General features: G+C 36.0%; 1 protein-coding gene across 2 annotated transcripts in view; it reads left to right on the top strand.

Moving 5' to 3' along the window:
• Nucleotides 1-12046, top strand: part of TMEFF1 (transmembrane protein with EGF like and two follistatin like domains 1) — an 89847-nt gene that overhangs the window by 12384 nt on the left and 65417 nt on the right. For both annotated transcript variants that reach the window (XM_037017676.2, XM_073226973.1), the window contains exon 2: nt 7845-7954. In XM_037017676.2, coding sequence (XP_036873571.1) covers nt 7845-7954 — 110 coding nt within the window. The remainder of the gene's footprint in view (nt 1-7844; nt 7955-12046) is intronic.

Below are 12046 nucleotides of genomic sequence, written 5' to 3'. Positions count from 1 at the left end.
AGTTTTAGTCATCTCTGCTGTTAGAGCTTTTTAATACTGATGTAAACTACTTCTGGTTTTATTAAATATTGAGTACAGTTTATTTTCCTTCTCATCTTTATAGTAGAAGATCATTATTGTAATATGGTTAATTTAGTAAACAAGTTGAAGAAAATTTCTGATTTATCTCATTTGTTTGGACTAAAGTCATCATTTACTAACTCTGTTGTTTATACCTTGAAATGTATTTTCAGTGATTTTTGTGTCATTAAAGGTGTCCCTCACATTGGTCCTGGGGAAAGAAAAGAAGTGAGTCTTTATTGTAAACCTACTTGTTCTAGGCACTATTGCTTTTTAGTGAATATCTAATCATGACAATATTTAGGGATGGTGTTGCTCTTCTAAAAAGTAAAGAACTAGCATGTGAACTTGTCCCTTCTTGACTCCCAGACTAATGCTTTTCCCATTACATCGCAAACTGTCTCTGGGGTTGTGTTTGAAATCACATTGAGCAGTTTTCCCCATCAAATATAACCAGTATAGAAACTTGAAAAGAGGGAAAAATCATCCATTGTTCAGCTAGTGTAAACACAGTCCCTCTTACCATTTTTGTTTTTTCCTGGCTGGATTTTCCTATATGTTTTTATACACAATTATAGTACATGTGTATAATTTTGTATTCTGCTTTTTGACTTGACATTCATCATATTTTCATATTGCCACATAATATACACCATCTTTTAAATAGCTGTATAATATTCCATGGGTGTATCACCCCATTTCCTGGTATGGGGTATTTTAAACATCGCCACTGTTTTCAGTGTAGTGTATGGAACTGTCTCATAGACAGCTGTATATGGAATCAGTAACAAGTTGGGCTTGTTTCGGAGTGAAATCATCTAGCAGGGGCCCTGTTAGAGGGGATTGATGTGCTTTTTTAAAAAAGAGGAGGTTTTCCAAATACCCATTAACATCTAGAGAATGAGTACAAAACCTATTGAAATTGGGTTATTCTTAAGAACAAGGTTAAACATGCCTTTGGGGAGTCAATAAGGAGTCAACTAAAGATGAATTAAAGATTTCCACATGTTGATAAGTACTTAGAGAACATTAACTTGTAGGATTTGTACCCAGCTTTGCTCCAAAGACTGGAAATAGCACTGGTAAAAGCGGATGAGATGGCTTTGATAAGGTTGTGAAAACCAGGTTTGAGGATTTGAAGTGGGAGGTGGGTGAGAATACTGAGAGAAGAAACAAGCCGAGTTGACCAGTGTAATGGCTGAGGGCAGAATATTTTTGTATTTAGTAGGAGTCTTTTGTCTTAATGTGTTAAAATTTTGGTAGTTTTTGATTAATGAAAGTTATTTAAATGGGGGAGTTACAAAAATGATTCATACATTCATGTAGCATTTTAAAAACATATAAATATATATTTATTAAGCAGTACTCTGAAAGAGGACCCAGAATTTTTCTTTGAGAGTAGTTACAGTTTCCCCTTTCTTGAATAAACCACATTCATAATACATTGATTACAAATTCCAGTTCTAATCTTTTTAGAAAGGAACTTAGACTTGGGGATGAAGAGTTCCAGATTTTTATCTTGCCTACACCTAATGCAACAGCAGTTTTTAAAAATCAACTTGCCTTAAGTATTTTCATGGCATTCAATTTTGTTTTCATAGGAACAGTTTATTTTCACTCTTATGCAGTGTTGACACCACATAATTACAATAACAAATACCGTTGATATACACAGGCTGGATGAAGCACAGCAGCAGTTGCCTAGGTTGGAGCTAAAATAGTGTTCTAGCAAGTGACCTAGTAGCCTTGAAGATTTGTTGTGCATGGCACTAGTTGGTATGTTTTACAGAGAATAGCACTTTAGTTAATCTGAAGAGCTGATTAAGTTGGAGATAAATGCTAAGTGTGTTATGGACATGGACTAAGCCGTATAAGGAAAAAAGAGTGACTGAATGAGAAATGGCCAGAGTTATAGGGATAATCAAGATAGGTTAGAAGGGGAGGCCAGGAGTATCAACTGCTGCAGAAAAGTCTAGTTAGAAGACTAAGAAAAAAGATGGAATCTTTAGAATAGGGGGTCATATTGACTTTGATAGAGTTTTGATAGAAAGTGGGAGGGAGCCAGGCTTGCTGGAGGTTGAGGTTAAGGCATTACTAAAGGAGGGGCACCCCCACTCTGAGCCAGGACTTGAAATAAACTTGGAGGCAATATATTTAGATGCTTCTATTGAAATGAAAAATAGCCGTGGTAGTGTGCAGAGATCTTGGAGATTGCTGCGTATTTGACTTATTTTCTTTATAGTGATTGTGTTAGAGAATTAAATGTAAAGCCTTTTGTTTCATCTTTTATAGTAGTTCTCAGACCAGGGATCATTGTGCTTCCCAGGGTAATGTCTGCAGAAATTTTTGGTTATTAGACCTGGGATGATCCTACTGGCATCTAGTGAGTAGGGGCCAGAGATGTTACCAGACATCCTTCAGTGAATAAGGTTGCTCCCAACAACAAAAAAATCATCTAAACCAAAAAAAAAAAAAAAATGTCATTAGTACAAAGGTTGAGAAGCCCTGAATTCTAGTAACATCTTGAGAAGCTTATTCACTTTTGGCTCTTCATATGTGTTAGCTATCTTAAAAGATCACTGAAACTCCTTCTGTTTAATTGGTAGGGTAGTAGAAAAATCCTATCATTCTGGAGGGCTAATGGGTTCTCATTTTGAATTGCAGCCTGACCCTAATTAATGCTGCTCAAAGTTGGGGATTTGGGCAGCTCAGGTTCGTAGTAGGTAGGGTTCCTTCCCCAATCATGGATTGTTTCCAAACTTTGAAATGTTAATGAAAATTGAGACAAGTATTACATTTAGAGAATTGTGTAATGGGTACATTTGCAACCAGAGCAAAATAGCTTTGCTTTGAGCCACTCTTTTGAATGCCACTTTGTGTAAAATATTTCTATTTGGAGAATTGATTTTTGAGGACCTTTGTAATGGCTCATCCATTTTGCCAAATTTCCATTTTGGGCTCAGAAAGGCAGGTTGGTAATCATCATCAACAGGTAAAGTGCCCTCCTGATGCATGGTACTGTACAGAATACTTGAAAATAACATTCAGAGGAAGATTCCAAAATGGAATTCCTTCTGTACTGAGTTTGAGCTAAGGCATTGGTTCTCAAATTTATGAGGAGTCAGAGTACCAGGAAGTCAGATGCTTTTGAAAAATTAATTTTATCAGGTAGACTATGCTGTAGCTCTAAATTCAAGTCATTAGCTTGAAAATGTTTATCTTAATTTATGTGCCATCCTTATGTCAGGATTGTGTTTAACTACATGTTTGAGTGACCTGAACAATAGTGGCTTAAAAAGAGCTTTATTTATTTATGTGTTTATTTCCTACAACAGTAGATCTGGAGGGATGTAATCCAGGGTAGGTGTGGTGGTTCCAAAATTCTGCTTTCTTTCTATGCTCTTGCTCCTGTCTTTCTGGTCTGCCATCTTTAGCTTGTAGCTTTTATCTTCATGCATGTAAGAAGGCTGCTACAACCTCAGGCAAGAGGTTCGTTCTCCAGGCAGGACAAAGAATGGAAGAATGGAGGAGGAAGGGACAGTGCTTATATATGAACTCTAGTACAGAGCAAGGGAATGTGAGAAATACATATTATTTAACTGGATACTTTGTTTCCCTGAACAAAATTGGGGCTCCTTTACTAAGAAGTGGAGAATAGATCTGAAGTAGGCAATTAACAGTGATTGCCACAATTACAAAACAATTTAAAATGAACATTCATGAGCTTATTACATTCATGATCTTGTGTTGTCATCAAACACTGCTGGAATTTTTCTTATTAATATTTCTTTATTTATTGAACATTAGTATTGTTGATAGCTAACAAGGAAGTAATCTCAGATATTGAAAGTTCAAGAAATAGAGGTGGAAAAAACTCTTAAAGTGAGGAGATTTTTTTCCATTGAGTTTTTTCCCTTGCAAATGAGAAAATGAAATTCACATCTGATTTTAATGAAAGTACATTCTAGTCTAGGACATCAATGTTCCTAAGGAACGTGTTTTGGGAACCACTGATCTTAATAGTTATGTGTACTATCAAATTGCTTGTATCTTTACTTTCACTTACACTATTTTCCCAGATAAGATTCTCTTTTTTCCCCTTTTTTCGTATTAGTCACATGTGGGCAATTAAAACATTTTAAAGTGTCATTTCTAAATTGTATATGATGATCCTATATTAGTTTTATAGTAAGAAAAAAAATTTATTAATTTTCCAAGGTCAGTGTAAGTCCTGCTATCTTTGACATTGTACCCTGTGTTTCAAATCCATTTTTATTTCCTCCTTGAAACTCCTAGAGCAATCATAGCCCATGCAATGCAATTTTCTCCTTCATTAGACCATATTGAATTCATCACTAATTGTTTGATATGTTAGCAATATCATAAGCTCCCTGTTACGTATTTTTTTGTGTTCCAAATTCTTAGCATTGCATTAATACTACATAGTGATGTTTAATTGCTTCCTGATCAAAATCACATTTAACCCATTAACATGTATAAAAAAGCTTGAATTTGATAGCAAGATAGGCATAAAATAAAACATGGCTAATAATGAGTGTAATCAGAATTTCATGACTTTTACCCTTACCTATTAATGTAGGACCTCTACCTTCCCCAGAATGCTCCCACCAAGTTTATTTTTGGAGTCGCTAAAGGGCATATCAGGTGGGCTCGCTAACGTATCTGGCCACTGCCACATGGCCTATCTTTTCCTCCCTGTCATGTTTGCTGCCCTGCAGTTGGATACTGGTACCTCCCCCTGGATGTCAGAGGTGTACTTGTGTGCCTGACACTTCCAACCCCTCTGCTTGTCCCGCCAGGTGTGCTGCTGATATGCTGGGGGCTGTTGAGGTTCCAGCCTCTTTTTCTCCCTTGCTGTTACACCTTATCATATGGGCATCAGAACAGAGCTCTTTGTATCTTGTTGCCTCAGAGCTTTTGCTGAGACCCCTTCTTTAGTTTCTCATTTTAACCTTTCTGTCCCTGTTTTGATTAGCTCTTGTGGCTGGACTGGGGGAGCAGCAGTGCAAGTGATAGACACCACCCTGTGTTTAGGACTATTCCTCTGGTCCAAGCTTTGTTTACTAGGCTAAGCTTTTCTGTCTCTCTTTATAGTAAGGATGTTTATTTCCCCCAAATGTTCCTTCGTCCCTCATGCAAACAGATACCTGAACAATGCTCAGTCTCCAGACGTGTGAATCTTAGTGTCAGGGATGGTTTAGGTTCTAGATTGCAATCCCATTGTACTTTTGGAATACTACAGGTAAAATATATTGCAACTCAAAGAATCTCAAGCCCAGGTAACAAGTCAGAGCAACTCAGAGCATGATCTTGACCCCCAGACAAAGCAGTAACTTTACTTATTCTTGCTTTAATTGATTATATTAGAACCCAGTGTGAACTTTAAGGCTACAAAGAAAAGAGAGAAAAGAAATGGGCTTTATTTTATTTCTCAGTTTGTGCAATTGTTTTTATTTCTATGGTCCCTAAAATTGATTAAACTGTAGTTGAGTGGAGATATCGTGCATTCTTACCCTTTTTCCAGAGCAGTTCTTCATTCAATTATCTCTCTTGGTTTCCAAGATATACATTAGACAGTAATTGGAACTGTATCTCAGGCAAGTTCCCCATAGGAATGTAGGCAGATTGAAAAATAGCAAACTCCACAATTAGCATTGAGGCTCGAGGTAATACAAGTAGTCAAGGAGAAAAGGGATGAATGAGCAAAAATTGGGAGATGATGAGAACCAAGAACATAAAACTTCTATAGCCAAGGTGAAAAGAATCAGAAAATGGTCATCTGTGCCTGCAAGTGTTTGTGAAACAGTGAGAACAATAGAGCAGCTGTATTAGTTTCTGTTGTTTTAAGTTTCTTCATGTCTTTATTATTTTTTTAAACACATATTCTTAAACTTTAGAGTAATCCAATTCTGTCCATCTGAGATGCATTTAAGGAAACGAAAAAAAAAATTGTAACCTATAGTTACATAGATGTATACTTACTCTAGTTCAGGGCTTCTTTCAGAGTGGGAACTCAAATTAAGTACTGTTGACTGTAAAATCCTTAGACATTTAGGTACTTGGCTGCTAGCTCCATGGAGGGTCTGCTAGGAATAGGGGAATCAAGACACCATTGCACAGCAGTGAAAACAAATGGAGCTAAGAGAAACAAGGAAACGTCACCAGGACAGATGTTTACTAGATATAGAACCTCGTTGACTCAGGCTGCTGAGTCCTGCTTTGAAATCTAGAAATAGAAAACAACCAGGGATGGGAGATTGCTGGAGAAATGCTCTCTGAAATCTGTTTGCCAAGACCTCATCATGATCTAGAGCTGCCAGGAGACATTGTGCTCTTCCCAGAGTCCTCAGCTATTGAGTGACAGACTCAGAAGCAAACCTAGACCTCTCTGCTCTCAAATTCATGTGTTCATCCTGCAGTGAGATGGATTTTTTTTTTTGAGAGGGCATCTCTCATATTTATTGATCATATGGTTGTTAACAACAATAAAATTCTGTATAGGGGACTCAATGCACAATCATTAACCAACCCCATGCCTAATTAACAGTCTCCAATCTTCTGTAGCATAACGAACAAGTTTTTACATGGTGAACAAGTTCTTACATAGTGAATAAGTTCTTACATGGTGAACAGTACAAGGGCAGTCATCACAGAAACTTTCGGTTTTGATCACGCATCATGAACTATAAACAATCAGGTCAATTATGATTATTCGTTTGATTTTTATACTTGACTTATATGTGAATCCCACATTTCTCCCTTATTATTATTATTATTATTATTATTATTATTTTTAATAAAATGCTGAAGTGGTAGGTAGATGCAAAAATAAAGGTAGAAAACATAGTTTATTGCTGTAAGAGGGCAAATGTAGATGATTAGATGTGTGCCTATAGACTAAGTATTAATCTAAGCTAGACAAGGGCAACAAAACAGAGATGGATTTTTTTAAACAATCATTTGTTTATTGTACAGTTGTATAAGTGCATTTGTTATATCTCTCATTCCCAATAGGGAGGAAAAGGACGTGATTGTGTAGTGGTTTTTCACCCAATTCCACAGGATTGGCAGTTTAGCACTAAATTTGGAGCAAATGTATTAGGTTTTCTAGAAAGCTTGTTTTAATAGTTCTAGAGTAAGACTGACTGACAGTCTTGGAGCAGGAGGAAAATGACCACAGTATGCTAGTATTGTTGATTGGCTCTGCTCCCTGTAGTAGAGTAAAATTAACCAATCATTAAAAAATTTTAAGAGTAAGAATCTCTTTAATTCTGTGTATGTAGATCTGTGGTGTGAAATTAAAGTTTGTTTTATATTTCTTTTGTAATAACTTATTTGTCTAGAATAAATAATGGTCACCTGATTTTTGTTCTGGGTACCCAAAGAATTGAGATTCCTTTTAGTTATTCTTGCTCATTATCCTTAAAAGTAAATCAATAGAAAAATGATCTAAGATATCAGGACAATAGTAAGAAGACTATGTTAAGCTCTTGGGAGACTAAATAGAAAAAGTCTGTAGATTTACCTTTGGGAATTATGTGAAATCCTGAAATTTTGTGTTTTATTTTATTGTTATGCAAGATTCTCCTTGGGGAATTCCTGAACATTTTGTGACCTAAAGAACTTGCTTTTTGTGTGTTGTCTTATTATACTTGTGAATGAGGTGATCAACACATTTTAGGGTTTTTTTCTTTTATTTATATATGTACACTTGGATACAAAAAGATATGTATATGTGTGTAACAGTTTTTCCTCTTTTGCAGAATTAAATGTGAGGGAGTCTGATGTAAGAGTTTGTGATGAATCATCATGTAAATATGGAGGAGTCTGTAAAGAAGATGGAGATGGTTTGAAATGTGCATGTCAGTTTCAGGTGAGGAGACCAAACCTGTTTCGAAGAATTTTTACATTTTTCTATTTTACAATAATACATCCTTCAAATTAAAAAGCTTAAATCACCTTGAACCCCACAAGGAAGTTGGGTTCACAGTTTTTGTCACATGAAGTGTGATTATTATTTTTCCTTAAATTAAGAGGACAAACTGGCAATAATGTGAAAATGCTTTGAAAAACATGTTCAAGTTTTATTCAAATATAAGATCTAATGTCGCTGAAAGGAAATAGGTACAGGTTGCTGTAGAAAGTTTCTCTTTCTAGTCTCTTTCTCTTCCATTCATATTTGTTGCTGTGTCATCTTTTTGAGCCAAAACTTGGTGCTTCAAGATAGGTCACAGTTAGAGGTAAACTAGAAAGGGGAACCTCAAACTAAGGTCTTTGCCTTCAGAGGCTGTGTAGTTGTGATTCTGTTGTCTAAAAAAAGTAAAAAGAAGGGAAGTGAAATATGTTACATTCAGTTCTTCCTTTTTGTTTATTTACTGTGATTAAATTATAAGTGTCTTCAGAATGCTCACAAATGGTTCTTGATTCAGGGTTTGAGGTGAGACAAAGAAGGAACTAGAGTTTTTTTTTTCATTCATGATCTTGTTTCACTCATGATCACACCCATTGTTTTGGATTTTAAAGGGAGGAAAGGGTATAGAGATAAGGGATAAAAGCATTGGAGAGTCAGTATTTCCAGTAACCCTGGCCTGATCTCAGGCAAGTTTAATGATCATTTGAAAAAAGAAAAGACCTGTTTCCTACCTTTTCTTGTGTTGTAATGAGAATTAAAATCAGAAAGAGAGGTTGCATATGAAACCTCTTTAAAACTATGAACAATTATGTTTATTTTTCATTAAAATAACTGGAAAGTTCTAATAAAGGAGGAATGGTAGAGGAAACTCTTGTCCAGCTGAAGAGGTTCTTTATGGCCAAAAGGGATTTTACAATCCACTCTTCACAGTTGCTACTTGTGAAATGGCTTAGTTAACCTTGTGCCCACCCCTACATAGTTACTTATGCATCGGTCTGGCCAATATGTTGTGTTTAGCTGCTCTGCCCACTCCTCAAACCATCTTAAAAAGTACAGCAACTAAAGTGGGCTTCTCCCCTTAGGTGTACAGGGTGAAACCAAGCTCTCATGAACTTTTACTTCTTTCTGTTCTTCACATTGGATAATTTTTACTGATCTTATTTCAGGTTCACTGATCCTTTCTTCTGTCATTTTCGTTCTGCCTGCCCAGTGAGTTTTTAATTTCAGATATTTAATTTCTAGAATTCAGTTTCTATGTGTCTGCTGAGATTTCCTGTCTTTTCATTCATTGCAGTCATATTTTCCTTTGAGCATAGATATTGCTGCTTTAAAATCTTTGCTAATTTCAACATTTGGGACATCTCAAGGATCCTCTCTGTTGAGTGTCTTTTTATTTAACAATGATTGTGTTTTCTTGTTTCTTTGTATTAATTTTGAACTTATCCAACATATTGTGAGTGATATTTTAGAGCATTTGAATTCTGAGATGTTCCTCTGAAGAGTATTATCATTTTTGAAACAAATTGGGTGAATTCAAACTGCTAACTCTGTTTTCCCCTGTGGGTAGCAACACATATATCAGTTCATTTCTTTTAGCCTTAGCTGGGCTACTTAGAGACTGCCCCGTGGGTGGTTCAGGAGTCAGCAGAAATTTGGTCTGAGTTTATATACAGAATCTGGGACTCCCTTCTTACCTACTCCTGGGGTTTCTCTCTTTCCAGTGGCTCTTTTCCTGGAGCCTCTCTCCTTCGGTTCTTTAAGCCAAGGAAGTTTGCAGGTTTTTTATTGGTGGTTAGCCACCCTGTATGAGGAAGCTGGGGCTGTCTCTCTTCTAACTGTCTTATATTTCCTTAGATTAAATTCCCTGATGTGGAAATTTTGGGCCAATGGAATTATTCTGTATAGATAACTTTCTCTCCAATAACAGTGTATCTGACTGCTTGTATCCCCGTGTATCTGACTGCTTGTATCCCCTCATCCTCTTGGTAGTGGATTTGGTCAGTCCTTTTAAATTTTATAAATCTGAAAGGCAAAAAAAATTACTGTTTTTCATTTGATTACTGGAGAAATTGATAATGTGCTATATACTTATTGATCTTTTTTTGGCAAGTTAGTATTTCATATGTTTTTGCCCATTTTGGGAAGTATTTTCTTTTTCCCTTGTGTTGATTTGTAAAGACACATGTGTATATGTGTATGTGTATACACTATGTATACTACACTGAGTACTTATATATTGCTTACTGTACTGAGCATTTCATGTCCATTAGTGGCTCTTAATATTTTATATATGTGTGTATTTCTACATAAATAGATAAATATAAAATATATAAAAGTTTATATAACTCTTAAACTCTCATGGGAACCTATGATGTAGGTACTTTTTGATATACTTTTTAAAAGAGTTATATATGCCCATAGTAAACAACCTGAACAATGTATAAGAAGATACATAATTAAAAAATGTCATCCTTCCACTCTAGACTATGAGTTGTCCTTCTCAGAGACATTAATTCTTGTATTTCCTTCTAGAAATATTGTTATACAAACACAAAGGTGTTTTTAATTTCTCTTTGAAATAGTAAATTCCTTAAGAAAAGTTTTAAATATTCATTTTATATTTTTGTTTTTATGATTATGCTTTTTGTTAATTGAAAATCTTTCCGTGCAACTCTAAGATGTTAATGAAATAGCCCTTTTGACCTTTTAAACATACTTGAACAGCTAGAAAATTTGTCATGATCGGTCTGAATTCCTTTTATACCTCGTGGCAAAGCAGGAAAGGGAAGTAAAAGTTAGGGGTTGAGATCAGTAGGCATTTTATCCAGTGCTTGCTTTGTGCAAGGTGCTGGACAGGATCCTGAGGATATATGCCGAGGATATAAAGATGTTTAAAGATAAGTTGCTTGCCTTGTAGGAGCAAACTGCCTGAGGGCTTACAGCATGATTTGATCCTGGCTGCTGACTGAACCTTCCTGTGACTTCTCCTCCTTTTAAGCTTATAAATCTGTTCAAGTTAGACTTAGGTTCTTGCCAGTTGAAGAACAGTTACCTCATATGCCCACTAAACACTCCTGTTGGATATTTTAGCAGTATCTTTCAATTCATTAAAAAAACTTGCTTATGATTCAGCATGCTTTCAGTGTTAATATGAGCTCTGGGATATAATTTAAGCACATTTAACAGATAATAATAGGATTTTAAATAAAGTCTAAAATTGTTTATTTTCAGTCTGCTATTAAGAGCTATTATAATGACACATTTTGTAAACAAAGTTACTTTTATTAATTTTCTACAAAGAAAAATGATCAGTATTTCATCTTTCCATTAAGACTAGGGTAATATACAAAGAGGGCTACCTGACGTTTCTACAATCTTCTTTCTTTTCTTTGTTCTTCTCTCTGGAATTCTCTGGACTGTGTCTACTTCCTGAATTTATTAGTGTCTGTTCTTGCTAGGTGTCATGCCTTTTTATTAGACCTTTGTATTTGGGTTCTTCAAAGAAATGGAATAGAATATATTGATTGAAAGAGAAGAGAGAGGGGAGAGATTTACTGTAAGGAATTGGTTCACCTGATTATGGAGGTTGAGAAGTCCCAAGATCTGTTGTCTGCAAGCTGGAGGCCCAGGGAAGCGGGCAGTGTAGGTCCAGTCCAAGCCCAAAGTCCTGAGAATTCAGGGAGCTGATGATGCTAAGTCCTGGTCTGAGTCCAAAGGCTGAAGAACCAGAAATCCAATGTCTCAGTTCACCAGTCAGGTAGAGACTTCAAATTCTCCCTTCCTCTACCTTTTTGTTCCTTCAGGCCCTTAGTGGCTTGGATGATAGACCCCGAGTGGAGAGGGCATTTACTCAGTCCACTGATTCAAATGCTAATCTCATTGGGAGGCACCCTCACAAACACATCCAGAAATAATGTTTGATCTGGGCACCCTGGGCATTAAAATTAACCATTACAACCTTGTGATTATTTTCTTATTTATTGTGTTCAGCACAGTCTGACACACAGTAGGTACACAGTAAATGCTTGGATGGATGTGGCTCCCGAGTTGTAC

The sequence above is a fragment of the Manis javanica genome, chromosome 2 (assembly GCF_040802235.1).
Source record: "Manis javanica isolate MJ-LG chromosome 2, MJ_LKY, whole genome shotgun sequence".
In the NCBI taxonomy this organism is placed as follows: Eukaryota; Metazoa; Chordata; class Mammalia; order Pholidota; family Manidae; genus Manis; species Manis javanica.
This window is presented reverse-complemented; position numbering and strand designations above follow the sequence as displayed.